The sequence below is a fragment of the Athene cunicularia genome (genome assembly GCF_003259725.1).
Source record: "Athene cunicularia isolate RWA chromosome 6 unlocalized genomic scaffold, athCun1 chr6_part1, whole genome shotgun sequence".
Taxonomy (NCBI): domain Eukaryota; kingdom Metazoa; phylum Chordata; class Aves; order Strigiformes; family Strigidae; genus Athene; species Athene cunicularia.
Window position 1 is genome coordinate 8,380,971 of NW_020799105.1, and position 26,744 is coordinate 8,407,714.

Genomic DNA, 26,744 nt, shown 5'->3' on the forward strand with positions numbered 1-26,744 from the left:
TTCATGAATTAATGATTAACCTTCAGGGACATAGGCAACTGTAAACATAGAATAGAAATATATGAAGACAGGAGAAAAAATATATACACCACTGATCAGCCACTGAGATGAATTCTGCCCTATTTCCAAAACTTTTTCATTTTCTGAGTCGGTTAGGAACCTGGTCAATAGAGCTGGGTCTACCAGCCTTGTTCTCATTATTAATGGACAATATTGGGGTATGGCAGTGCACCACATCTGTGTCCTCCAGCTAAGCAGAGGAATCCAATCAATAGCATGGTGGCCATGGAAGTCTACATATCTTGAAGAGAAGGCAGTATTTGTCTCAAAAGGAGACAGTTTGTTAGAAAACTAATTTCTACAGCTTCATGAGTTCATCTGTGAAAGGAACTAATTTTCTTAATTGTTCTATTCAGGTCCCCTTTAAAGCAAGAAGAAGAAATCTGATAAGGAATGTAGGTATTTCTTTTATAACTGAAATTACATATAAAAAACTGAAATATTTTAAAGTTTTCTTTGAACATCAGAACTTCTTTGTGAGTCAAAATGCTTGGAACAACTTAAACTATCTCTGTTTAATCTTGAATATCATTCTTTAAAAGAAAATATTTTATTTGAAAGATATCTTATTGCAGATTTCATTAAAAAGAGTATCAGATATTAATTTTTAGAAGTTATTATTTTTACAAGTGACACCTACAATTCTTAAAGTTATAAAAGAATGTCTCTCCATTTTTCAGCATGTTTATCTTGCCTGTTTGACACTATTTTATGTTTGGTTAGCTTCTCTAATCTGATTATAGTTCTATTTGTATAAGATCATGATTTGGCAGAATTTCTAACTTTTCCACAGAGAACCATTCCATTAAAAAGCAGATTTTTAATTCAAAACATTAAAGACATCAATAAACAATAAATTCTCAATTTAAAAGTATTTATGTACACAGTATGAGCCAAAACATACTCAACCTCATGTTTCAGTACTGAAGAAGTAACTATCAGTGATCTCCTCTTCAGTTACTCCCTCTCCTTTTCCTCTGCAAACATTATTCTTCCTACTGTACAAAAGATGATCCTCCTATTTCCTTAACCCCTTCCATAAAGAGAGTGTGTGATTGTGCAATCAGTTATATTCACCCACCCCACAGAACGGCTGCTTTACCCCCCCCCAAAATGGCTCCCCTCCTATGTGCTTAGGAAAGAACAGAAGATGCAGCTGCAGACAAAGGTGAAACACACTAAACTAAGGTTGCTTAAAGAAATGTGACAAGTTCTTCCTGCAAGGTTTTACAAATATTTTCCTTCCTAATTCAGTAGGTCCTTACATGGAAACTCAGAGCTCTTAAGATAAAGCTTTCTGCTGTCTGTCATTTGGCAGTGAAGCAGTTGTCTAAGTTGTGGAGACTGGCAAATTTCACTTTTGTAAACATTGTAATACAGCAAACAATATGTCTTCACATAATTTATGAATACTACTTCTCAGCCAGGAACTATTATTATGTAGACTACCAAATCATCAAGAAAAAAGCTCCTTGACTGCTTCAATTTGAAAATGCTTGTACTAACTAATTCAAAACATAAACATAATGTCTCCAAGAATCAGAAAGCTTAAAGCAGTAAAACATGGCAGTGTACTTACCGGGGAACTTTACAGCTTGACAGTAAATTACAAGATCTGATAGCTCTGGGGCTATCTGTCTGCTTTCCTTTTTATTTTGTGGAAGATAGAATTCTTCACCCAGCTCCATGTCATAAACCTAGGTGACAATTCCAAGAACATATAATAATAAAATTACTGAAAGTACTCTCGCATATCTTACTTAGGTCTTTATCTCATTCTTCCTGTATGGTTTGCTGTCTTCACCAACACATCTTTGTGTGCAGGTTTATGAATCAATACCGGTCACTAGTACTGCAGTAGCATAAAGGCCTCAGAGTCAGTTCTACATTTAGATCACAAACAATCATGTTCAGGAGAAACTACAATTTACTAAACAGCAATGCATTGGTTCAGTTGTCAGATGTCTTAGTAAAAGGTAATGTGGCTATTTGATGTCACAGTGTAGTATTTTAAAGTTATTTAGATGCACAAAGATGCAGAAGATTCAGATGAAATCTTCAGTTTCATTGATGTTAATGGCAATTGGATATCTAAACAGACTTCTGGATCTAGCTTCAATGAAGTCTTTCATTGAGAGTAATGACAGATAAAATTTTCAGCCAAACAGCCTGTATATACAATAACCTCTGAGGACTTTTCTTAAACAGTATGTTGAGCATTTGTTCTATTTAATCTACTCTCTCTGCTGCATTTCCATGCTGTCTACTATTTGTCTTCATTAAAATGCATTTGTCATTTGATGTCTCAGTTACCTAAACTGCCCAAATCCTTTTGAATCTGGTTATATATCAAAGTGTGGCTGAGAAGAAAGGGGGAAAAAGCAGAACTACCTTTCCTTTATTATTGTAAGTAGCACAATCAGACTTCTTTATTCGTTTGGCAGTCTCTTCATTATATTCAAACTGCAGTTTATCACTTGATAATTTATTCTCAGGTCGGTCTTCAAGAATGTTATCTAAAAATTAATGGGATTTTAATAAACATAAAGCCAAACAATTTCAACTAGAGATTTAAATTGAATTAAGAGTATTTGTGGACAATGCTGTGAATCTTATCTGAATAACCAGATGCCGAAATAATGCATTTACTGGTCAAAGCATTCTCTTTTAGTAGTAACTTTCTACTTAAAAAAATTAATGCTCGGCTTTGGTTAATATGTTGCACTTCTTTTTAAAGCCCATCCTTTTGTGCTCAAAAGGTGCTTAAAACAAAATCATCTAATGAATTAAGCTTGCCATCTGAAAACAGCTGATATTCCTGAACAACAAAGAATTGCTCAAGTCCAAACAGAATTAAACACATCAAACATGTACAAGTCTTTACAGCAAGCTTTGACTTTCCTCTCCTTATGTTCACCATGAACAAATCTTTTTTATATCTATAGAAATTCCTCTTCAAAGCTGCATATTTGTCAGAGAATAATACATCTACTAATTTGGTCTTTCTGGACCAAAATACAGTAACTGTCACAAAAGGAATGGTTTTGTTTCGTTCCTGATATTCCTGATGTTTTCACCGTATTCTTTTTATGCATAACCAGTGTCACACATGCAGCCTTCTAGCAGTTCCTGACCAGTTAACAATGCTATATAAAATATCTGCTTGCATTATTAATATGAGGTAGAAACCATATAGTCACACTGTCACATTTAACAAGCTGGAGATGCGGTGCTCATTTCATGCAGTTAAAATGCTCAACCAAATGGCCTTTACCTTCCTGGCTGTTAGGAGCAGGAGAAGCATTAAGGACATCAGCTACAGGGAAATGGAGTCAGAGAGGGAATAAGAGTAAAGGAAATTAAGATTTACAGCCAGAGAAATGAAAATTAAGTGTCAGTTGTAAAACTATTAGCCTTACGCAAACCTAATGTATCAGTAGGGAGAATAAAACTGAAAATCTTTTAGAAAGTTTACAGACAATTATTTAGATTAGTTTTGCCAAAATATTAACATAATTAAAGATCTCAAAGAATAATAATTGTAATAAAGCAGTAAATCATGCCACAGATTGCTTCATATATTGGAAGGTATGAATGTTTCTTGCTAGCTTCAGATTTCTCAAACCTTCTCTTAACTGGAACATTGCTCAAACATCACTGACTACAGTTAGCTTGCAGTACTTTCCTGGCAAGTCGGTTAACAACAGCAATTTACATCTACCCTATCTTCACCCTGTCACACACAAGGAGTATTCTTAAGTAAGCAGTTAGACCAACTTCCTAGCAAAACACAACTAGAAGGCAGCAAACTCACATCAAACTCATAAATTTTCATATTAGCATAAATAATACTGCTATCTCACAAGCAGTTTCAGGTCCTGAACTGCATTCATTAATTTTGTGGCTATTTTTAAAATCATTAAATACAGAAGCAAATGATGTAAATAAGAGACCAACTGGAAAGAGGTTCTGTGCTGCAGGGCATACTCAAGCATTACATCTTCTCTGAACATGATACCTAGAACTTAAAGGTACTTATTAGACTTAAAGTTTCAATGAATGAAGTAGTTTAGTGTTTACCTTGGAGAACATGCCCAGTTGCATCTGACCAACGGCCCATCTAGCTTGGCATTCTCTTTCTCACAGTGGCAATGAGAGATGTTGTTTTAAGAGAGCATCCAGCCACTAGTGATGGTCCACTTCCCTAGTATCTCCTCAACATCCACAACTGCTGAATATTAGGGATGTTGGACCATACATTTCTACCCATAACATTTGCTTATAAGCTGTCCATGAATTATCCAATCCTTTTTCTCAACCTGCTTGATACCATTTGCCTCTGCAATTCCTCATGGCAGAAATTCTAGAAGTTTACTACCAGCTGCACAAAGAAATACTTTATTTTACCTGTTAGAACGATCTTCCACTTGTTTTACTGAGTACCTCCTAGATCTAATGAGCAACAGTCCTGCACCTCTCTTATTCAGCATTTCACATGATTTAGTAAACCTGCTTCAAATTCACCCTTCAGTCCTCTACCAGCTGGAGGATTCCAACCTTTTCAGACTTGTGCAAGGCCACCATCACACTCCCTTTACTTTTTTGGTTGCCCTTCTCTCTAACTTCCTTAACTTCACCATAACCTTTTCAAGATATGGAGGCAAAAACTGGACAGAGAACTCAAGTTGTGGTACATTAAGGTTTTATATTGAAACAAAAAGATGTTTTGTTTTCAGTACTGTTCCTGATGATCCCCATCTTTTAGCCGCCACTGCACACCAAGCTGAGGACTTCAGAGAACTTTCAATAATTCCATGATCACCCGAATTGATTGTCCTGGTTTTGGCCAGGATAGAGTTAACTTTCATTGGGCTGAGAGGGAACACAGCTAGAGGGCAGATCCAGATGGATCATTGGAACATTCTGTATCATGTGACATCATGCTCAGTATATAGGTGGCCACATGCTCTCCCACGCCCCTGTTTCATTTTACAGGTCAGCATGGTGGGATTTTCTGGCGTGGCTGGGATCACTGCTGGGGACGGGCTCTGTACTGGTGGCTGCTCAGTGAGCCACTGTTGCATTTTACCTGTTTTGGACTTACTATTGTTAATGTTGGTTTTGCTATTATTACTAAATTTATTTTATTCAACCTACGAATTTCTTCTTTTGTCCCTCCCCTATTTCACTGGGGACAGGGGGTGGGGAAAGTAAACAACTGGCCGTGTGGTGACTGGCTACCAGCTGAGTTCAAACTACAACATTGATCCTGCCATTGCTGAGCTTAGAATTATAGAAATAATATAATACATCGCCCTAAATGTATTACCTTATGTTTAGCTACACTGAAGCACATCTGTAACTTTTTTGTCCCCTTGATCAGTCTTGTCACCCATCTATGGAGTTTAACAATGGTACAACATTTAACTATCCAAAGGGCTTGGTATCACTTGTACCATCACTGCTGTCTCATTGGGTAAACACACTATGATCTATTTTGATATATTCTCTGAAAAGTACCAATTAAAAATAACGTGTAACCCATTTAGATGGATCCAACTCGTTCAATCAATGCATGTGGGTTTTGACAAATGTCCTTTGACAAAACTTGAGAGGATTAAATGTTTCTGACTCCAGCTGTTTGCTCTAACAGAATCTACCAGCCCCACAGCAAGAGAAGCAAAAACCAAAAAAGATACAGGCCTTCAGCTCAGCCACCTCAGTGTGGCACATTCTGTCCTTCATCTGTAGTTGAATCAAATGTGTCTGACTGAACCAGATTGCTAAGGAAGTAGTGGAAGTTAGTAACTGCAGAATTTTTTATCATCTCTGTCATGCCAATCATTATGTCCAATCCATAAACTGCTCCTAAAGGTGGATTTATGCTAAACTGCCAGTTCCTGAAGGCTGGGATAGCTGCAGCATAGACAGCACAGGAACTTACAAGGCAAGTCAGTAAGGCATGACTTGACATTTTTTCACCGAGTAGCTAAAGCTTTAATAAAGTCATCTTTATTGAACAAGCCAGGGACTCAGTGGCTTCTCTACATTTATGCATGAAGTGAATGACTGATGCTGAAAGTGTAACTAAAACAGTTACTTCAAGGGCCTCTGGGACAGTAACCAAGGAGGACTTTGAAGAATCTGCATCTTAGGTCAATTTAACGGCAATCATACAGATGCAAGGGCTAAGCCTGCTGTGAACCTTGAGCTTTCTGGTGCCTAAACTCCTTATAAAAGGCAATACAGGTGAATGTAGATAGAATACACTATGAACCAAATAATTTTTGCATAATAATATAATTTATAAAGACTTCAATTTTGCATACACTACACATTTAAAATATCTAATGGTTGGAGTTAAAGTCACACTCAAGTCTTCTACACAGTCAAATTATTTTCACAGTATTACAGACTACTGCACCAAAGTGCCGCCAAGAACATTAGTACATCTTTCTGTCACAAGGTAAGATCAGCTTACCTACATCATTCCTGAACTAGAATGTTTACGTACTTTATTGCTACAGTTCTAACAGCAGAACTGTAATAAATAAATAAATAAATAAATAAATGAATGTTGTTACCATCAGAGAGAGATTCATAGTCATAGTCGTATTCATCCTCTTCATCTTCTTCCTCTTCGTTGGTAGGCGTGGGGTTGGTAGTACCATTACTAGCCTGTGCTTGCATATGGGCCAGCTGGTGAGCCTACAGCAACAGAACCATTTATTACATTATTGGTAAGTATTTTTAAAAAGCAAAAGAATTTTCATCACTGTTTGCATCTTATTTTATTTATAAGAAATCAGTAAATACATATAACGAGAAATAAGATTGTTAAGATCAAAGTAAAATACCATCTTAAGGGTTTGAATACAAAGAAAACTTGTATTGTTAGAAAAACACAAAATAAAGATACAAAACCTACTTAATTACGAGAAAATGTCCACTTTGCACACTATCCAAAGCAAGACTGCCTTTTTCCAGTCTGAGGTGTGCTGGTTTTGAAACACTTAAAAATATTTCTTTTAAGATGAAGAATCACAGAATGGTTTGGGTTGGAAGTGACCTTAAAGACCATCTAGTTCCAACCCCCCTGCCATGGGCAGGGACACCTTCCACTAGCCCAGGTTGCTCCAAGCCCCGTCCAACCTGGCCTTGAACACTGCCAGGGAGGGGGCAGCCACAGCCCCTCTGGGCAACCTGTGCCAGTGTCTCACCAGCCTCACAGTAAAGAATTTCTTCCTCATCTAATCTAAATCTTCCCTCTTTCAGTTTAAAACCATTGTCCTATCACTACAAGGGGTGTAGTGGGAATGTCCACATACTGGCACTGTCAGTGTGATTTACTTATTCTGATATAAGAATTCCATTCTAATTCAATTATGTTTACATTTTGGGTAAAAGCAATTAATTTTCAAGGATTCAATCTAACTGCTGACTAACAATAGACATTGTTAAAGTGACGCTACCAGAGATGCAGCCCTAACTTAGAAAACAAAAAAATTCTTATATAGGTATAAGCACTACTTGAATAGCAGAGTCCCCACAAAAAGGGAGTAAGAAAGAGAGTATTTGCCTGGCTTGAATATGAAAAAAGAAACAAAGAAAACTGTACTAAAATTTAATATATACTGTATATATATATATATACACACACATACTCGGTGCATATCACAATTTCTCAACAAACATCAATAGCAAACATTATAGCCTCAGAGCAAAACTTCATTTATGACTATCACATAGAGCATATGGTGCTAATCATAATAATTTGAAGTATTATAAAACTAAAAATACACTAAAAGTTTGTATGCTGTATTTATAGTATATGTCTTGTATACTTATTTGAAAGTGTTTCAATCCACTGTGAGTCTTTCAAGCATGAATACTCGTTAGATTATTCTTGCTGTATGTACTGGAATGGAAAAAACTTCAAACACAAATTAATTATTTCTAACAGAAGTTAGGTCTCACTGGTTACTATTAAGGAAGGACTTTACCTTTTGTTTCAATATATCCACTGGTGTTTGATGGGCTTTCAGCTTCTTGTTTTTAAGCAGGATTTTTCTTTTCAGTTGGCCAGGTGAAGGAAGCATGGGATCATCAGAAAAGTCACTCTCAAATAAAAACTTTGTTACCAATTTATCTCCAAATACATTCTGAAATATCAAGAACATGTGACAGATTATGGAAAATGCCAAGGCACATGCTTAGAATAATTTACCACCATTTATGGCTTACCTTGAAAATTTCAGCCATCTTGCGTTGCTGAGGCAATGAACAGTGGTTTTCTATTGATATGATAATTGGCATGTCAGAGGCAATAAACGCATTGCGATCAATAGCTTCAACTACCTCCTGTGAGAAAGGTCATTGAAAGAACATGTGATTATTTTGCAGCATTCAGTTAACTTACTGTCAGTTGAAAGTGGAGAAAGGCAGGCGTCCGTTTTCCCCTCTAATAAGAAAGAATCCACAATCTACTTTAAAAACAAGCTCCTACAGATCAACCCAGCATCTTGTTACAAAAGAACTGGTAAGAGCTACTTATGTTACGTTGACAATAAAATGACAGAAAATTAAGTACATATGCTACAAAAACTAATTTGAAAAGCATCATGTTTACAACTGAGGAGTCTGATGTAGTCCATAGTTCATGTTCCATTAGGATTTAGCCTATTAGGATTTGTATTTTTCCAGCAGGTGAATTTTTCCTTCATTAGAGAAAAGGTTACTGATTTTCTTCTCATTTTTGGTTCCTATATGCAATTACCAGCATACCTTGAAAGAGATCTTAGTAGTAAGAGTGTGGCCATGATAAATGATAGGCATCCCATCATCGCCATCCCAGCAGTCTAATTCTACACTTCTGCAGCCTTGTAAAAGAACCTACAATGCAATTGAACAGTGTAAGCATGTATAAGCCACAGTCTCATGCCATCAAAACAGAAAACAGACCTTGCTGAGCTAAATGAAAGTCCAGTCATTCTGCAGAAGTGCTGGAAAGAGCAATCTCTGTGGAGTAAACATAACCCACTGAAGCTACAGTCCCCAGATAAACGCACTCCCTAGGCTGAGAAAGAGTGGGAAAATTAAGAAAGCATTTATGTTCTTAGGAGAAGTACCATAAAGCTTTGAAATTCATTCTGTCTTACAGGACACATACAGAAAATGGTTCTTAATGTATAGCTTGATGTTCTGAGGGAGAAAAACATTTCCACATTTCTACCTCCAAAAGCAGCTAAAAATCAACATGACAATTTATTCCAGGTTGATACCATCCACCCATTTATTTTTTATTTATTCATTTATTTATTTTAGAAAGCCCTACTTGCTAGAAAACCACTGAAGAAAGCAAAGAGTAAGGATGAAGGGAAAGATAACCCAACTGTTGGCAGCACAGCTTATTGCTATCAATATTTAGTATGCTTATCATTGAAAGAGTTATCTGTATGACAATTAAATATTTAACTGAAAACAAACATTCCAACAATGAAAATCATTTCCAGCAGAAACATTCAAGAACAAAGAAAAAATTACTTCTGCTATTCAAAACCTGTAATTAGATTTCAGGCAGTTGTGTCCGTAGCTGGCACACCACCACTTCTGTGAGAGCCAGACACACTGAGCCAGAACAAAGCGCCCCTTCTCTTCTGGTGACAGCTACTTGAGGGACAGGAAGAAGCTTTTCTGCATCATACAAACTTTGGAGCCAGCTGAGCTCTGTCTGACTTCTTATCTATTACCAACATAATACTCACATTGCTCTGCACAGTTTTACTACAGAAACCTTTGCAATTGCATTATTCAATGCAAACATGTTATTCGGGCTTTCCTAACAAAGTCTCGCCTCTCTGTCTTATAAATACAGCTAAAGCAGCACAGGAGATGCCAGATAAGCCCTTCTCAATGGTGAAACATTAACATTTAGAGTAATGGAAACACTATTCACAGGAAGTTTGATGCTCTCTCTAGCATTTGGTAAATACACACACACACATATATATAAATATGTATGTACAAACAAACCCAGAACCAAAAGTCCTAGAGAGAAATTGTTCTTTTCCTGTCCACCACCAACCAGGCATAAAGTCTAAAACTAGAACATTCCTAGAAGTAATGTTTTTAGAAGTTACACTTCCATTTAAGATTTGTCTTTGCAGTACAATGCACATTATTTGAGTAGTGTTTCTGACATCTGAATGAACTAAAATATTACATCAGTCTTTCCTGTGGGAAAGTCTAATTTTAGTAGGTTGGGTCAGACTGACTGGTGTCTAAATGCTATGAATCTCAAACTAAACCCATTTTTTTTTCCTTAGAAAAGGCATTTGAGCACAACTGTGCTTACAGGCAGCTTTCCCACACATCATGTTTTCCAACGTTTTGCAAGCATTTAGATTTTCAAAGCAAAAAAGGTCATGTTTCTGTGACTTGCCAGTTAAACAAACAAGTTCATGTTGAAAATTAAACAATGATCCCATCCTGCATACCTGGCTGTAGAGCTCTACCGAGGATTCCCCTTTAAGCTGATGGCCTGTAAGGTAAGTATTGTGTGAAGATTCTATGTAGTAATATGACAGTGGAAAGTGCAAGTCCTCAGCGTTCTCTTGTGACTCATCGTTTTTGGAGGCAAAATTGTCTTTATCCATCAAAAATCTAGAGGTGAAAAGATGTGAGAAAATTTTATGCTGTGCTGATTATTTTGTGACTGTCATACAAACATCAGTAAACTAACACAGAAGTAATTACCTTGCAAATCCTTCAAAAGATAGCAGCCCCTGCTGGCACATATTGACACTGGGTTCAAATTTCTACAAAGAGGAAGAAATTTAAAGAGATATATAATAATAATTCTTAGAAATACAGCTTCTTCATATTTTCATAGTGTAGTCTGCTCACTGAGCTAACCAGCTAGCATGTAAAACCAGTCTTTTTAATTAGGTGCCTGCAGTATTATTGTTTTACAAATCAATAAACAAGCATACTAAAGTCATAATTACATAATATTTCACAGGATCAGTCAGGTGGAAAAGGATGTTGGGAGATCATCTAATCCAACCCCATGTTCAAAGCACAGTCAGCACTTAAGTTGAAATTAAAAAGGATATATAATCACACATCCTTCTCCTATCTGTTGTGCTTAAACGTACCACCACCATCACAAATTAAAGAGACTTGTGGTATGCTAACTTGATGTTTCTTTAGAATTTCTGTCTGTTAAACTTTGCAATTTTGTATTACATGTTGATAGTTGAAATATACAGTTTTTAGCCTTTGATAAATGCTAAGTGGGGGCTTAATTTTGGAGTATATAAATTACTGCATACTTGGAAGAATTCAAAATTTTCTACATACTTTCTTAATTACTTCAGCCATTGTACATAATGGAATAAAACGTCCATGTTTGCTCTGCAAAACTTTTTACAATAAAATAAAAATATGTGGAAAAGGTGGGTTTTTAAAGTTCCAAATTAGGGTTAAGCTCTATCAAAGATGGTCACAGACAAAAAGAAAACAACACACTGTCATGAATACTTTTCCCTAAGTGGTGACATTCTGGATAAAGCACACATAGCAAATAAAACTGTTTATTTGCATGATTTTTTTTTGTTTTTATGGACATATTTATGGACATCTGCACAATTTTATATCCCAGAATAAACACACTAATAAATTTTAAATTCAAGTGAACCAGTGTGAAAGGAGATATCCACACAGATATGCTATTCTGACTACTAGGCAGACAATGCTAGCAGGGAAAACAGAAGTAACAAGAGTTCAAGTAAAAGGAATTGCAAGATGTTTGTATTACAGACCTGGATAATACTGAGGATTTCATCATAGGTGCAGTGTTCTCCTTGGCAATTCACTAGAAAGTCATTTAGCTGCTGGATTCCCACTCCAAATATTCCCAGCGATGTGCTTTCAACTCCAGTACCATTGGTTACTATACTGGCAGCAGCAATAGCATCAGATATTTGTCTCTGGTTGTCTGATAGTTGCTGCCTGCTCTTAATGAACAAACCAAGGTCTGAAACATTCCTAGTCAACAAATCTTGAAAGAAAAAAAGGAAATATAAATATAAATTATAGAATTACATGTATTATATATACTGTATGGAATATAATGTAATATATAATACAGATAAATATCTGAATATTTTAGCACTGACACAGTACATTAGAACAAAATCATCTTGTTTCTATTAACTAATGAAAGAAAGAGTATTAAGCATGTATGGAAACAGTGGGAGCAGAGTCTAAGTGTTTGATTACTATTAAAAAAATCCTGGAACCTTTAACATGGGTTCGCAGCTTCTCACACACTGTCACCAGTCACTGACCCTCCTGATTCCTCTCACCGCCACATACAGCCTCAAAGCCCTTCCTCCACTGTGTACAACCCCTTCCCTTCCTGTGCAATCACTGCTTATTTTCTTCCAGTCCATACAATAATTGTACTGCACCCTCCCCACAGGCTGCTCGGCAGAAGGAATGTTTTCTTTACATGTGGACAAAGCTCCAGACATAGATTATGCTAACGGGAATGTGAAGGGGGACAAAGGTTTCCTTCCCCCTTGTCACACATAAAGCAGATCTACTAAGGAACCAGATAGGAAAAAAACAACCAAATAAGAAACAGGGCACAGCCTCCTCATTCCTCCTCCCTACATTTTCTCAGTGTTTTAGCCCTTCCAGAGCTCCTGAAACCAGATACAGGTCCCTGTGTTGGGCCTATCTGCTCAGCAACAAGTTTTATGCCTCTGCTATTCTGGTTACAAATGTATCTAGATAATGTAAATACTTTTCCACTCCTTCATTTCTGAACAAAGAACCTGTCTTACATCCTGCTAACTAGGTATTGGTGGAGGTTCCGCAGCAATCCTCTACTTATAATGGATAGCTCTTTATGAGACTCAGACACTTTTTCCTAAGATCAGTAACTGAAGCTGTTCAGCAGTGTAACAGCTGTATTTTCCTCTTTAACATACCTAAATCTGGCTGGAATCCACTGCTATTTTCATCAATCTTCAAATTAGTGTAAAGTGGAGCAGGCTCTAAACCAGATCGATTGCAAGGCACAGCATAGACATCAAAAAGGTCTTTCAGATCCTTGCGGCTACGGACACTGCAAAAAGAGTTGAAAAGTTCAATTTTTGCTCTTTTATAAACTGGATAATCTCATTGGATGAATAAAATCAGTACATAATAAAAATATTTTACCTGAAAGACTTGAAGAGCTCTACAAATTCCACAAAAGTCATGTTACTGTCAGACACCATAAAGTTCTGAAACCCCTTCATTCCTCCTTTAACGCGGCCATGCCAGCTACTGCTGCTCCATGTGCTAAAGCAGAAAGAGGCTGCTGTAGTTTGGTCACCTTACATTTCTACATATTGAAATATTATGCATTACTTCATTAACACTTTATTTGTGCTCTCCTTAATGCATTTATTACCATTATCTGGAAGAAGCAAATAAAGCAGTATTTTTTAAGATGCATAATAACAGTTTGTACTTTCTTGTTTTACAGCAGCTATTTTTTTTCCTTCAAGACAACTGCAGACTTTGACAGAATAATAACATATACATACACTATTTAAAACTCTTCCGTGCACAAAAGAGCCTGATGAAAACAGCACAAATGAAAGCATTCTCATTTTCCCTTTAAAGAAAACAATGCCAGTAGCATTGTAGCACAGGCTGTTTATGAGGTTCATTGAAGATTTGCTAAGGGAAAAATAAAACATGGATGTAGAATTCCTTAAAGCTCTGCACTGTCAAAATAAGATAGTAATATTCTGACTGGATATGCAAGAAAAACAAATATTTTCCTTATGTACGTGGGGTTTCTTATATCTGGGAGCATTAAAGGTGCAATTTTAAGAAGCATTATGTTTCCCCTTTCCTGGCACTCAAACCTCACTGTTTCTCAACCCATGGGTTCCTGGACACTCCCCATGAACAGTCAGGATTTCTCATCAGATATCTCAAAGACAGATCAAGCTACAGTCCTCCTCTTCTTTTAGGCTTGGACAACAGCCTCTGGAGGCCATCTCCTTCTAGAAATGAGGTTCTAATGATTTTCTCCTTTCAGCTTTGAGGGCTGAAGGAAGGAAAGCCGAGTAGAATTTATTGAGAGCAAAGGCAGAAAATGATCATAGAAACAACTGACTATTTGGTGCTAATTAGTGTAGTTGATTTGAGTAATGCCAAGTCCGGCCAATTTCTTTATAACTGCAATTGTTAACCTAAGTTGTGCAGCTGAACAAAGTTTTTGAAGCACAGCCAGTACATTTCCAAAAGCCACATCCCAAAATCTTTAGGCTACTACAGGATTTACACTAGTAGCTGTAGTTAGGCCCTAACTTGAACTATCCCTTGAGCAGTATGAACAAGTGAATTTCATGTACTAATTTGCAATAACAGACTGAGCTCATGAGGCCCTTCCTGGGCCTAAACACACACTGCAGGAATAGGATCCGCCAGCACCAGCATCCTGAAAAGGGAGGGATCTAAGCAGCCAGCACAAATATAAGAATTGTCTAGTTTAAACCATAACTAACTTCAGAAGTTAAACCATAACTAACTCCATTTTGTTTCAAAATATCAGGCTAGGTGACTCTGTGTCAGACTTTATTGCTCTGCAATGTTGAAGTCTACAAACCCATTAATCTATGGCTTCTGCCATTAGGTTCAGTACAAATAGTTCCAACAGCTGTGATGGAAAAACAGGAACAGCTTTTCCAGTGTTCCTAAAGACACTTGCAAGCAGATGACTTTTTATATAAATATGCTAGGTCAGATTCTTCAATCCACTCCTGGCCTAGGATGGATGCATGCAATTGAAAACAGAATGTGATTTAAAAGTACAAAAAAATACCATCTACTTTAGTTGATAATGTTCAAATTTGTCTGACATCACTACGACAAGTAACACACTGTATGTAACTTTTAGGCTAAAATAATTTCTAACATTTTTAGCAGACAAGAAAAATAAACCATGACGAGGAAAGTCTCTTGACTCCAGAAAACAGACTGGAACTGTAGAGTACTGAACAGAAGACCAGCAGCAGATGATAACGCTCAGCATTTCACCAGATCTGATCACTAAAGAGTACCTTCCACAATCATTCCATGGGTAATAAATAAACCCCACGAAACCCCATTACCACCACAACCACAGCTGTAATTAGTACCAGTCTGGATTATACCTGTATACAGGTAATGAGAGTTACCAGCTCAGTTTTCTGTGCTCCAAAGGCTTCTGCACAGCCTGGTGAGACCCTCTGCTTCCCGCTCTCCTAAACTCTGGTTTACTGTGAGGCATCATGCACAACCAGCTCATGTCCAACACTGCCTCCAACTATGATGCCTTGTCAGTGTCTGAGTCTAAATCCAGATACTAATCTGAATTAATAAACGCTTTTGGCTCTAATTTGTGCAGAGCCATATAAATGTATACAAGCACTCCCAGTGGATCCTGTATTTTCCAGGTTATTTCATTATCTAGGTCATTCCAACTTTCTGTTACTTTGTAAAATGGATACTTCATTTTATCTTAATTTATGATGCTACTGACAAAACTGGTTGGTATAAATAAGTATATAACTTGATTTTTATGAGACTGCAGATTTAACAACAAAAATGGAGCAAAAAGAAACAAAAGAAGTCTGTGTTCAGCCTATGTGGGTTCCCAAACTTACCCTGCTTGTGTATCACTGCTGTTAGGGACAGCAGCTTCTAGAAAGATTATTGCGCTGCTTGCAGACTATACATACCATGGCTTGTAGACCACTGCCCCAGTCTGCTCCTCCATCAGTTATATTTCTACTGCTAAAGGCATCCATCTTGCCACTTTCCCTGAGTGGGGCAGAAAGACTCAAGTTCACATTGCTCTGTACTGCCCAGCAACTGGCTCAGGTCTGGTTTGGTACCCCATGGTGCTTGTCTGTCTCTAAGATATCATTTTCATTTTTGTGTGTGTTCTATCTGAAGTGGCTGAAATAAACCGTGGCATATGTTACTGCCTGACAGACTGCCATTCATTTAATGTAACACCAGGCAACAGGACACACCACAACTGTGGGTGGATTGTCTGAAGGTACAATCCTTGCTGGGAGTGTGTCCTACAAGACATTATATAGAGGATAATTTAATACTAAGCTCACCATCCAAACTATCAAATTACAGAACTCTCTGGAGCAAATATTCCCAGAACTGCACCTAAATTCCATTTTGGAGGCAACCAGCTGGTTTACTGTAAAAGAGATCCCAAGAGTGAATTAAAATGCATATAGGGTGATTGCAGGACTTTGCAGCAAACCAGAGTGCCAACTATTTGATAGCTTAGACTTATTAATCACAGTTGAGGCACATGTAAAGTGTCCACACATATGAAAACTGGCAAGCACAATTCAGACCTATCAAGGGTCTGAAGGGTAAATATCAAGAATAAAACTCTCTCCAATGCTCCAAGTCTTTTTAATGGTTCATGGTCAAGATAATGGATAAAACATGTAATTCTGTTCTGAGGAAGATTTCCTCAGGACAGATCAAACAGCCATACAGCTGTATCTGAGCAAATTCTAGCAAGAAGGGTCATATCAAGCTGGGGCAAGCTCTACCAAGTGACACTGTGAAGCTGCCAGACAACTTTGCCAGGGAAAACCTGTCATAACTCAGGAAGGCCCACAGTGATAAACTGCACAGGGATCTGTATAGAAAGCCAGGACTGAGAGGATTTAAAGGAATATTAGCTGTCCTTCCCCTGGGAATGTGATTTCTCCATTGAACCTTTTAATCCAATTTAGAGAACAACAGTTATTTTGGCAAAAAAGCAAAAAGCAGATATGCAAAACAGAGAAGCATCTTCCAGAGGTAGTAAAGAAGTATTTCTTCTTTTAAGCTAAAAGAAAGCTGTTCCAATCCTTAGAAAAAGAGGAATGTCCTACTGAGATACATCCTAGTCTGGTATGTTCATCCCAAGGTTGTGAATGACAGGAAGAACAAAAGTAAAGAACATAGTAAGAATCTCAGAAGGCAGTGTTAAGAGAAGCAGCCAACTATAGATATCCACAGGTGGCTCTACTACTCACACCTATTGCTAAACCCAAAATGTTTTAAGTGAAAAAAAAACAAACCCAAACCCTAAGAAACACACAACATAAACCATTACATTAGACATGTCTCTTCTAAAAAAATGTTCCACCAGCAGCAGTAATCTCTTCCATTGTTTACCACTGTCCTCCTGGAAATGCCGAGATTCATAGTCACCTCAGTATTCATTCTGTAAAAAAGGCACTGGATGGCCTCTGTTGAGACTGTCTTCTTGTATGTCATAAAGTACCATCCACATCTTTGACATATTGTTGTTATATTGTTATTACTACAACTACTACCACCACCACTACTACTATTTATAGAATTAATACAATAGTGCACTGTGTCACTGAACAAACACAGCATAACCTTTTCCACTGCCTAAGTGACACCAAAAGAACAAATGTTCAAGGAGAAAAGGCCAGTAAGAGAAAGATTTCAAACCTGTTCCTCCAATTCCCTGACACAGCACTGCAATCATCACCAGGAATGTTAGCAAAAGTTAATACTCCCCCAGGTAGAAACGACTTGTGCTGAGAAACCTCAGAACTTCAGTTTGCACATCTATAACACTTCTGTTGATATTTATTATACAGAATATGTCTATAATTACATTTTGAAGAAGATCTGGAGAAAGAGTTAAACTCCATGTCTGTGTAGTTTTGGAATAGCATTCCAATCTGCTTCTGTAACAGCCATAAACAAAAGCATACTGCTCAGGGACTCACTACAAAGCCATCCTCAGATTCATGGTATTTCGGCTTAAATGTCCTGTGCTGTTTTACAACGTGTTTTAGATGTCTATCAAAAAGCTAATGACATTTCTGACATTGTTTTTGTCAGATGTCAGTCTGGCACAAAAATACACTTTATGATAATTAATTAAGCAACATTATCATTTTTTTCTTCTTAAATCAGAGCATTGATTTTGTCCTTACCTAGACTGACTCTTGCTTGAAGACATCACAGGAGAAGACACTGGTCTTGCTGGTGAAGATGATGTAGCTCCTAAATTAGGAGATCCAGATGCTGTCAGAGAGTGAGCTCTTCTTGATGGCAGGTTGTTAGATGGAGAAGCATTAACAATAATATTTTGATCTATGGAGAAAAAAAAAAAAGTTTGCAGCACAATTACCACATCTGGCCCAATAAAAATGCTTCTGTCCAAGGGACCTATATCATAATTAATTAACACATAGAAAGACACTAAAGGGATTCTAGATTTGTCCCAAGACTGTCAAAAAAATACATTCTGAACAACACTTAAATACCCATTTCATCTGAACGGAAAGGAAGTACTACTAAAACTAAATGAAAAAACAATCATAAACAACTACAAAAATAATTTAAAAGTTTATAGCATTTGGAGTTGCAAATCCATTTTTAACACCATCAAAAATGTCTGTATAAAAAGATTTTAAGCAAAAGCCTGAGGGACTTTTAAGTACTGAAATGATATATCTACCTGGTTCTTGTTCATCAATATCTTGGGGATCCGAACCACTTCTGTTACGATATTCCTTACTGCTTTTTGCCTTCCGAGTTGCCATTTCATCATCAGTGGCCTCTCCACTTTCCCCCTAGAAATAATGAGCACCATAATAAACATCCCAAAAATGCTACTATTCCCATTCTTCATCACTGCATTCTATAACAAAACCATAAGAAAAATCAGCTATTCCTTATGAAACAAGACTCCTGTAAGGACAATACTTGTAGAAAAAAGAAAACTTAAACAGGATACATAGTAAAGTGTGGGACCATTAGGTGTTACTACAGTTTTGACATCACACAGGAGATGAGAATGATCACGTCTCTCTAAAGTGGTGCAGCTGGTTTTATACTATTTCACTGGTGCATAGGAGCCCTAAAGAGGATGGATCTTGTCATTTGAGAATCTCCCCTACCTGCTCGCTAGAACATGTGGATAGCATATTGCTGCTAGTCCCTGCATTCTCCTCTTTTGACTATTGCTGAAAGTGGTTGAGTCCAAGAAAAGAGAGGAGAGTGCCAGACAAAGTCCAATGTTCATGTCACCCAAGTAAGATAAAATTGCATGCTAACCTCAGATAGAATAACTGTGGTGATGTTTTTGGGAACATGAAAACAAAAAGAAGCAAAGAAACTGATACCAGCCTTCAAACATCACTTTTCATGTTAACATTTCTGTTACCACCAATATTTTACCTTTATACTGAGGTAGCACCTAAAGATCTCAACAAGATTCTGTCCTCTTCTGCTAGCCCCAGCACCTACATGTCCTGAGAATGCTTCAAGCATGAGAAAAGAAACCCAAGCTACTGGAAAACAATAAGCCCCAAACCTGAAACTACAATAAATACTTTTAAAATTACCATCTAACTTCTTTTCTCTGGTTCAGAATACAGTGAGCTACACAGTAACTGTAGGAATAAAACAAATCAGCCAGATAAGCAACAGAATACGTGATCAACAAAATATTCTACCCTCATGAGTACTTTCTTCTTTTTCTTAGCTGTACTTATTCCCAGAGTGTTGTTTCTCTGTACACTAGGTTTCTCGGTGCTTTTGGTAAGAGTTCCCGTGCTTGTGTTCCTTGCACTCCATCGTCTGCCTCCAAACAGTTCAACAGCCTGAGCCAAGGTGGGGCCTTCAAACCTTCCATCCTCCTACAAAAATTCTCAGCATTAACAAAAAAGGGAGAATAAGAGCAGACACATTTTCTTAAGCAATAATATAGACATCTCTAAGGAACCAATTAAAGACAAAACATCAAGAGCAGGCAATTTTTAATTACTGCACGAATACCAGAGGGTATTTTGTTTGCTATTTTGGGGGTTTTTTTGGCCATCACTCTCATCACTCAGTATTTCATCACCCTTTTCAAGTACAGTCATTGCTTTTTCTTCAATAAAATATTTATTCCAAAACTCCAAGCATATGAAAAGCTTCACAATAAAAAAAGGTTTAACTTCAGTGCATTGAAAACATGCAAGGTTTGACAGAACATTATGTGGAGAATCTGATCTGACAAGCTGTGTTATAAAGTTGGAGATTTGGTGGTCATCTTTAATCCTAGCTTAATTATAATAGAAACTAATTGCATTATATTAATTTATTTACATGTTTGAACTTCTCTTATGCAAAATCACCACATCTCTTACCTGGTAAAGGCTGACATACTGTTTCCGTAGCCACTGTAGTCTTTGATCAGGGAATCTCCTCATTTTTCTTACGGCTTTAGTCAATTCCAGCAATCCATCATATAGCATTCTCGCAGTATATTTTGGAGCAACAAAGTGCAGCAACTTATTATCAGTAGTCTGAAGTCCATAAAGTAGTGTTATACCATTTTCTTCAAGGGACATATTACAAAGTTTATTTTGAACACACACAGTGTGCATATCAATGCCAGAGTGTCCCATATATACAGCCTTGGCTGAAAACAAGTCCAAAAAACCTTCCATCAGTCCAGTATTACCAAGAAACTGGTATTTACCAAGCTCAGCAGTATTACCCAGCACACTCAGTTTTGCCTTAGCATTTGCAGGGCAAACCGTTGTGGGTTTTGTCCAAGTCAAAGTACTATTGTCAGGCTGAAGTTGAAGAAAGCAACGTGCCGAGAGATGTGTCTCCTGGTCATAATGAATGACAGTTGCCCCTTGTTGCATGAACTGATGGACGTCAGCTCTTATAGATAACACGTACCAAGGAATGAGTTCTATCCCATGGCAGAAAGCCTTTTGCTGCTCTTCTGTTGAATTTGTGTCCCACTCTTTCAACTGCTCAAATATATCACTTTCGGAATCTGAAAGATCTCCGATTATAAATCTGTATGTGATCAAAGATGAGAGACTTGTATTTAGTGATACATGTGCTGATTTGTTCTGACGATTTTATTTTTTCTGCTGTAGTTAGAATAAAAATACTATTGTTGTTATATAATTTGGATTTACAGGAACATCTGTGGTTTTTACAGTATTACCATTTATGTTATTGCAATTTTGAATTAATTAATAGATGTGGATACAACTAGTTACAACTCCAGTAACGATATAACTGTATTTGCTTTAGAACTTTCCAAACATCACATTAACAATAAAAACCATCTATTTGGATCCTAAAGCCAAGTGATTCCAGTTTCTAAATCCACAGCATAAGAATGCTTCAGCTGAAATATCAAATACCGTCTGTGGCAAGTGTTAGCAGGATCTAGTGGATTGAAGACAGGACTTGTAATGCTCCCTTCTATTATTGATTTAATGTTCAGATCTTTCACATTATGTAATTCCCTGATTAACACTTGTAAAATAGTAGTTAGAATACACAGCTTCCTCATAAGAATGCAGCAAGAATGTTATCAGATACCTGCCCTTAGAAAACTTAATTTTACTTAAGCAAAATATTAACATGAAACTTGTATGCAGCAACCAAAATTTTTGAAATATTTTACCATAATTAGAAATAGTAGATACAGAGCAACAATACTGAACTAATAAATAAGGTAGTTTAAATAAAACTTCTTCCCTGCAGAAGCTTCTAACATGTATGAATGCACAAACGCTCAGTATTTTGATACTGCTTTAATAAATTTAGTTTTCCCAAGGATATCGAGCCAGTAAAATCCAAACCAGCTTCTTCTGCATATTCTTCAAGGCATCTTGCCCTAATACCCTCAGTGCTTCCCCTTCATATCACCACAGTACTCTCAGCTCCTGCCCGTATCCCACTAGCTGAGCAAAAGACAGTTCAGGTTGTGACTTGTTCCCAGTCACACATACTATTGCCCTAGTTAAACTAAGTTAAACTCACATAGTATCTCCGTAAGCTAAGCAACATGGATAACCATTAGCACCTCCTCAAATTTTTCTCTACTCAGGCCACTAATTAATTTGAATTTTCCCTTTATTCCATATAGTAATTTTAATTATTCCCTTGCAAATTTATTAATCAGTGAGATCTCTACTTGTCTGTCAAATTTAGCAAAAAGGTGACCAACAAACAGGCTGAAGATTTATTGCTTGTGGTGAGGGGACTGACAAAGGTAGAATATCTTTATCAGCTTTGACTGTAGCTATATTTCCTTCAGAAATATTCCTAACAATAAGGTCATGCATTATAACTGAGCTGGTATAAACCATCTTAGCAGAGTCTTACCAGATACACGTACATTAAAATATTTACCTGTCTAATATAAGATTAAGATTTTTAAACTAAACAAACAACTAAAGCAGCACTTTCTCCTCCCCGTGCCCTCAAAACAATCAATGCTAGAAAATGTATTCTGAGTCTGAGACTATGTGCATAGCTGGAGGACTCTAGTATAAGGAAGACAGAAATGGCAGAGCTTTGTTTATGCCTTATTTCATGTTTGATAGCACTAGCATGCTGCGGATTAAAATGTACAAGGAGCAGATAAACCAAGCACACACACATAATCATAATCAGAAACATAACCTCTGACATGAGCTGCCAAAAGCGACACAGCTATCAGTTACTGAGAACACACTTACAGAACTCAGTTTGAATCGGCAGCTTTTTTACATATGCTGCACTGAGATGCAAGAAATGAAAAGAAAGAATAAAGGAAACATTAAAACAGATTGCAGTTTTAGAGAGGAAAATTGCATTGGATACAAAAAGGAAAAAACGAGGTTCTCTCCTATTACTTTAAAAGGTATTTACTGTAATTAGGAAAATCTAAAAATGAAGATGACATCAAGATAATGAAGTGATGAAACAAAGTTTAGAGTATCTTGACAGGTCATCTGATTTAACAATTCTATAAAAAATGTATTTAAAACTTGCAATTTTTTTTTGTCATTTCCTGCCTACCTTTATTTGAGAACTGTCAAGACAGAGTTCTACTAAAGATTAAAGGTTTATATTTATCTGGCATGTACAGAAATTCAGGGTGATTAGACAGGTCACTGATTGGAGAGTGATAGTTTATTTGCTAACACAACTAGGAAAGTAATTGTACCCATTACTCACTGATTTTATTAGATGCCTTTCATTTTCTTCAGATCAAACTAACCTACCAGCTTTGATGAGTCCATGTTCCACAATACTAATCCAAACCAGCCAAAGGCAAACTAATTAAAAATCTTCCTTGCAATTTCAAAGTAATGAGAAACATGTTATATAGTGTATTTTTCCATCTTTATGACCACAGTATCACAATTATCAGGTAATATATAATCCTTATAAAATTTGGATTTTATAATACTGTATGCAAATATGCCTCAGGTCTCACAAGAAAGATGCCTAAGTTTCTTCTTCAGAACTCTTTAGCTGTTCATAGCATCAAAAATAAACCAGATATTGAAGCCTTCATACATCAGGGACAACAGAATATGGACCTTCTATCTCAGCAGCAATTTGTCCCTGTGCCTAACCCAGATCTCTGACTGCCCAGGGTGGAGATGGCAGGTAAACAATGGATTTCCACAGTCTATGAGGTACTTCAGCTAAATTAATACTTTCAGAAGTATTTTTCTACAAGTCATTATATTGTTAAAATCAGTGCTTACTCCACCAGCATTCCAGATACTGAGTAGTCAGTAGCCTGAATTAGGAAACATAACTTTAATTACCAATCCGCAGTTTTGTTAATTTAACTTTCATTTCACCTTTTTTCCCATTTAATTTCTACTGTATTAGACTGGAACTTACTGAATTATATTTAAATATAAGGCATAAATAACTAATTTACCAAGAACTGATTTCATTAACACATAATAAAGAGAACTTAATTTTCTCCATACTGTTCTTTTATATTTAAATTCTACTTTGTTCATCCAAGTGAAATGTCAATCTCCCTAGCTCATTATCCATTTGAACTGTGAGTTGCAAGCTAATTTTAAAGCACACTAATTAACAAAAATAATTCCTTGAAGAATTATTTGAACTGAGGTAAGTCAAACGACAACATAATTGGACAGGGAAGTGGGTCTGTCTTTCTTGGCTTAATCTACTGCTCCACTTTCCAGAAGCAACTGAAGCCAGATGTGAATAATTCTATTAGAAACTATTCTTTCAGGAAATAATTATTATTTATTTGAAATTAAATTTAGAATTGCATGCTAATGAAATAAATGCATTTAAAACAGGAAGATGGTAGTTCCTTCTCAGGCAGTCAGTTATTAGATTTTATGTGTAAGTAGCCGAAACATGTTGGATACTTCGGAACATGTGGTTATTTCTGATACACATTATCAGTGAAATAACCTAAGCAGTGATCTAACTATGTTCTCTTATGCAAGCCCTCATATAATTTTACAGCACTTCACCTCTAAACATTACAGTTCTGTTGCTTAATTTGAAGTTACTCTAACACAGTTACATAGTTCAAAGCTGACCCACCTATGTCTATATGGGCTGCCACTTCACTCCAAAGCAACATTCTAGAAGACAAAGTGATGTCTTAAACTTTGCACCTTCCCTAATTCTTGCTGGTGAGTAGTACAGAATATACCAGATCTTTGAAGTGAAAATCTGAGATCAATGAATACTGGGTTTTTTACATGGGGCCCAATTAAAGTAAACTTATGTGCAGAATAGAAGAACAGCAACCTGAAAATTCAAAACGTGTACTGACTTACAAATGTTTTCTGGACATAATTCAAAAGCCTCAAATGAACATGTCCTTAAAAGAAGAGGTCTTTTGAAGGATAATAAATAACCTTTATTTTGAAGGGGGAGAACGCTGCCCAAGCATGCAGAATATAATGTTCTGAGCTCTGATAACAGATATGTCCTGGTGCTATTCCTGTCACCACAGATCAAAATTGTAATCATAACTGTGGATTTTTAAAGCTCTGTGTGTAAGACGAAAAGGATTTACCCTTATCGTAAGAGGAAGTAATTACATCATGAGGGAAAATATAACTATACAGAGAGTTTCTAAGCATTTGAGTATCAAATACTTAGCATAACTGCAGTGGAGAAAACTTCTGAATTGGAAGATTAATACAAGGGAAGATGTTAAAGTTGCCCTTATTTCTAAAAGTGAGCCTCGGTAAAAAGAAATTAAAGATTAAAGCCATGAAATATATAGATGATAGAATATAAAATGAGACCTACTGGTACCGGTTTTTGTCCTTCAAAGAGTTTTTTCTTGAATCGCTCCCTTCACTAAAATTGTCTTCACCCTCTTCTGATTCCAAACTGCGATTGCAGCTCCGAATAGTTTGAAATATATTGTTTGCTGTTGATTCTTTTTCTGGATTATTTAAACCATCTTGGCCTACTCGTTGCAAGAAATTATCTTGTCCACTGTAATCTGAAACAAACTAGACATAACTAAAAGATTAATATAGTAATAAATAAAATATTGTGTCATAGAAGTCCCACTTGAAAATTTTTTACAAGAATTAAGAATATTCAGCACATATTTCCTATTAGCTTCTAATGGGATTTTGTACCTTCTTCCAATCCTAAACAGATCAAATCACTGCAGAAATTAAGTAACATAAATTACAGTAACTCCTGAAAACTTTTCAAAAGCCTCAGTCTTAATCTTTTCATGTAACAGGGGCATTTTTCTTTTAAAACCAAAATGATAAAACTGAAAGGAGTTGCTTCTTCTCATAGACGAGAAGCTTGATCCACTGAGCTTCTGAATTCTGTTTTTAAGGAAATTAAAACCTTCCAATTCCCAATGAGTTATGTGGAAGGTCAAAGTATTTAATAGAAAATAGTTACGTCTTTAAGGATTTAAGTACTTACTTTAACCAAAGTATAAACATGATCCTTTGGTACTAACCTTAATTTCTTAGTACTCTGCTACTGAACTAGGTATAAACAACCAAATCTAAATTGCTACAGTAACTACGGGAATTAGATTGAGGTCCACATAACTGAACAGTTTGGTAACAGACTGGTTTAGAAATATTTAATTAGATAGTGACTTCATACAAAATAATATAATATAAAATAATATAAAGCACTGGATGGCTATGAACATAACCTCTTAGAATATCAATCTCATTTACCTCTAATGTTTCATCCTGGGAGTTATATCGTGGACAGAGTCTGATAAGGCTTGATGCTCCATCCAAAACTTCACAAAGCTCTTTTAAAAATACACCACAGAAAGGAACAACTTTACAGCCTGGAATATTGAGTGCCCGGTTGACCACTTTCCTGTATTCAGATGATGACTCATGTTGTGCCATGGCATCTTTTAGACTTCGCATCGTTTCAATATCAGACTGGTCCATAAATTGCCACATTTTTAAAACTTTTCTTGACCTATTGCAAAAAAAAGATCACAATATCTATTAAAAAAATTAAAATCTATTTACATTAAACCAATTTACAACCAATTTGTGGGTTCAACACCTGCAGCATATATGTAATATAGGAAATTATCATAATTACTCAGAAATTAATGAAGGAAATCAAGGTCATTATTTTTGAGAATACTGCTTAGTGGACCGTTTTTCCCCTTCTGAACTATTAAAGAGCAAAACTAAAAAGGAGAAAGAAGCAGCCTGACTAATGGTGTAACATTTGACATTTTAATAACAGCTCAGCTTCATAAGACACACAAGTAGGCTTTCTAACGTTTTCATCGCGTCATTGCCTTAAAT

The 26,744-nt window shown here is 36.5% G+C and overlaps 1 protein-coding gene across 1 annotated transcript in view; it reads right to left on the reverse strand.

The window, feature by feature from the left end:
- PLCE1 (phospholipase C epsilon 1) overlaps positions 1 to 26,744 on the reverse strand; it is a 155,656-nt gene that overhangs the window by 16,740 nt on the left and 112,172 nt on the right. The window contains exons 7-23 of the mRNA XM_026851074.1: positions 26,145 to 26,403; positions 25,234 to 25,442; positions 20,313 to 20,979; positions 19,635 to 19,817; positions 18,635 to 18,749; positions 18,108 to 18,267; positions 13,291 to 13,413; positions 13,059 to 13,195; positions 11,883 to 12,121; positions 10,816 to 10,877; positions 10,557 to 10,722; positions 8,845 to 8,952; positions 8,305 to 8,421; positions 8,064 to 8,222; positions 6,645 to 6,768; positions 2,452 to 2,576; positions 1,640 to 1,757 (exon numbers count right to left, since the gene is read on the reverse strand). Of these exons, the coding sequence (XP_026706875.1) occupies positions 1,640 to 1,757; positions 2,452 to 2,576; positions 6,645 to 6,768; positions 8,064 to 8,222; positions 8,305 to 8,421; positions 8,845 to 8,952; positions 10,557 to 10,722; positions 10,816 to 10,877; positions 11,883 to 12,121; positions 13,059 to 13,195; positions 13,291 to 13,413; positions 18,108 to 18,267; positions 18,635 to 18,749; positions 19,635 to 19,817; positions 20,313 to 20,979; positions 25,234 to 25,442; positions 26,145 to 26,403 (3,071 nt within the window). The remainder of the gene's footprint in view (positions 1 to 1,639; positions 1,758 to 2,451; positions 2,577 to 6,644; positions 6,769 to 8,063; positions 8,223 to 8,304; positions 8,422 to 8,844; positions 8,953 to 10,556; positions 10,723 to 10,815; positions 10,878 to 11,882; positions 12,122 to 13,058; positions 13,196 to 13,290; positions 13,414 to 18,107; positions 18,268 to 18,634; positions 18,750 to 19,634; positions 19,818 to 20,312; positions 20,980 to 25,233; positions 25,443 to 26,144; positions 26,404 to 26,744) is intronic.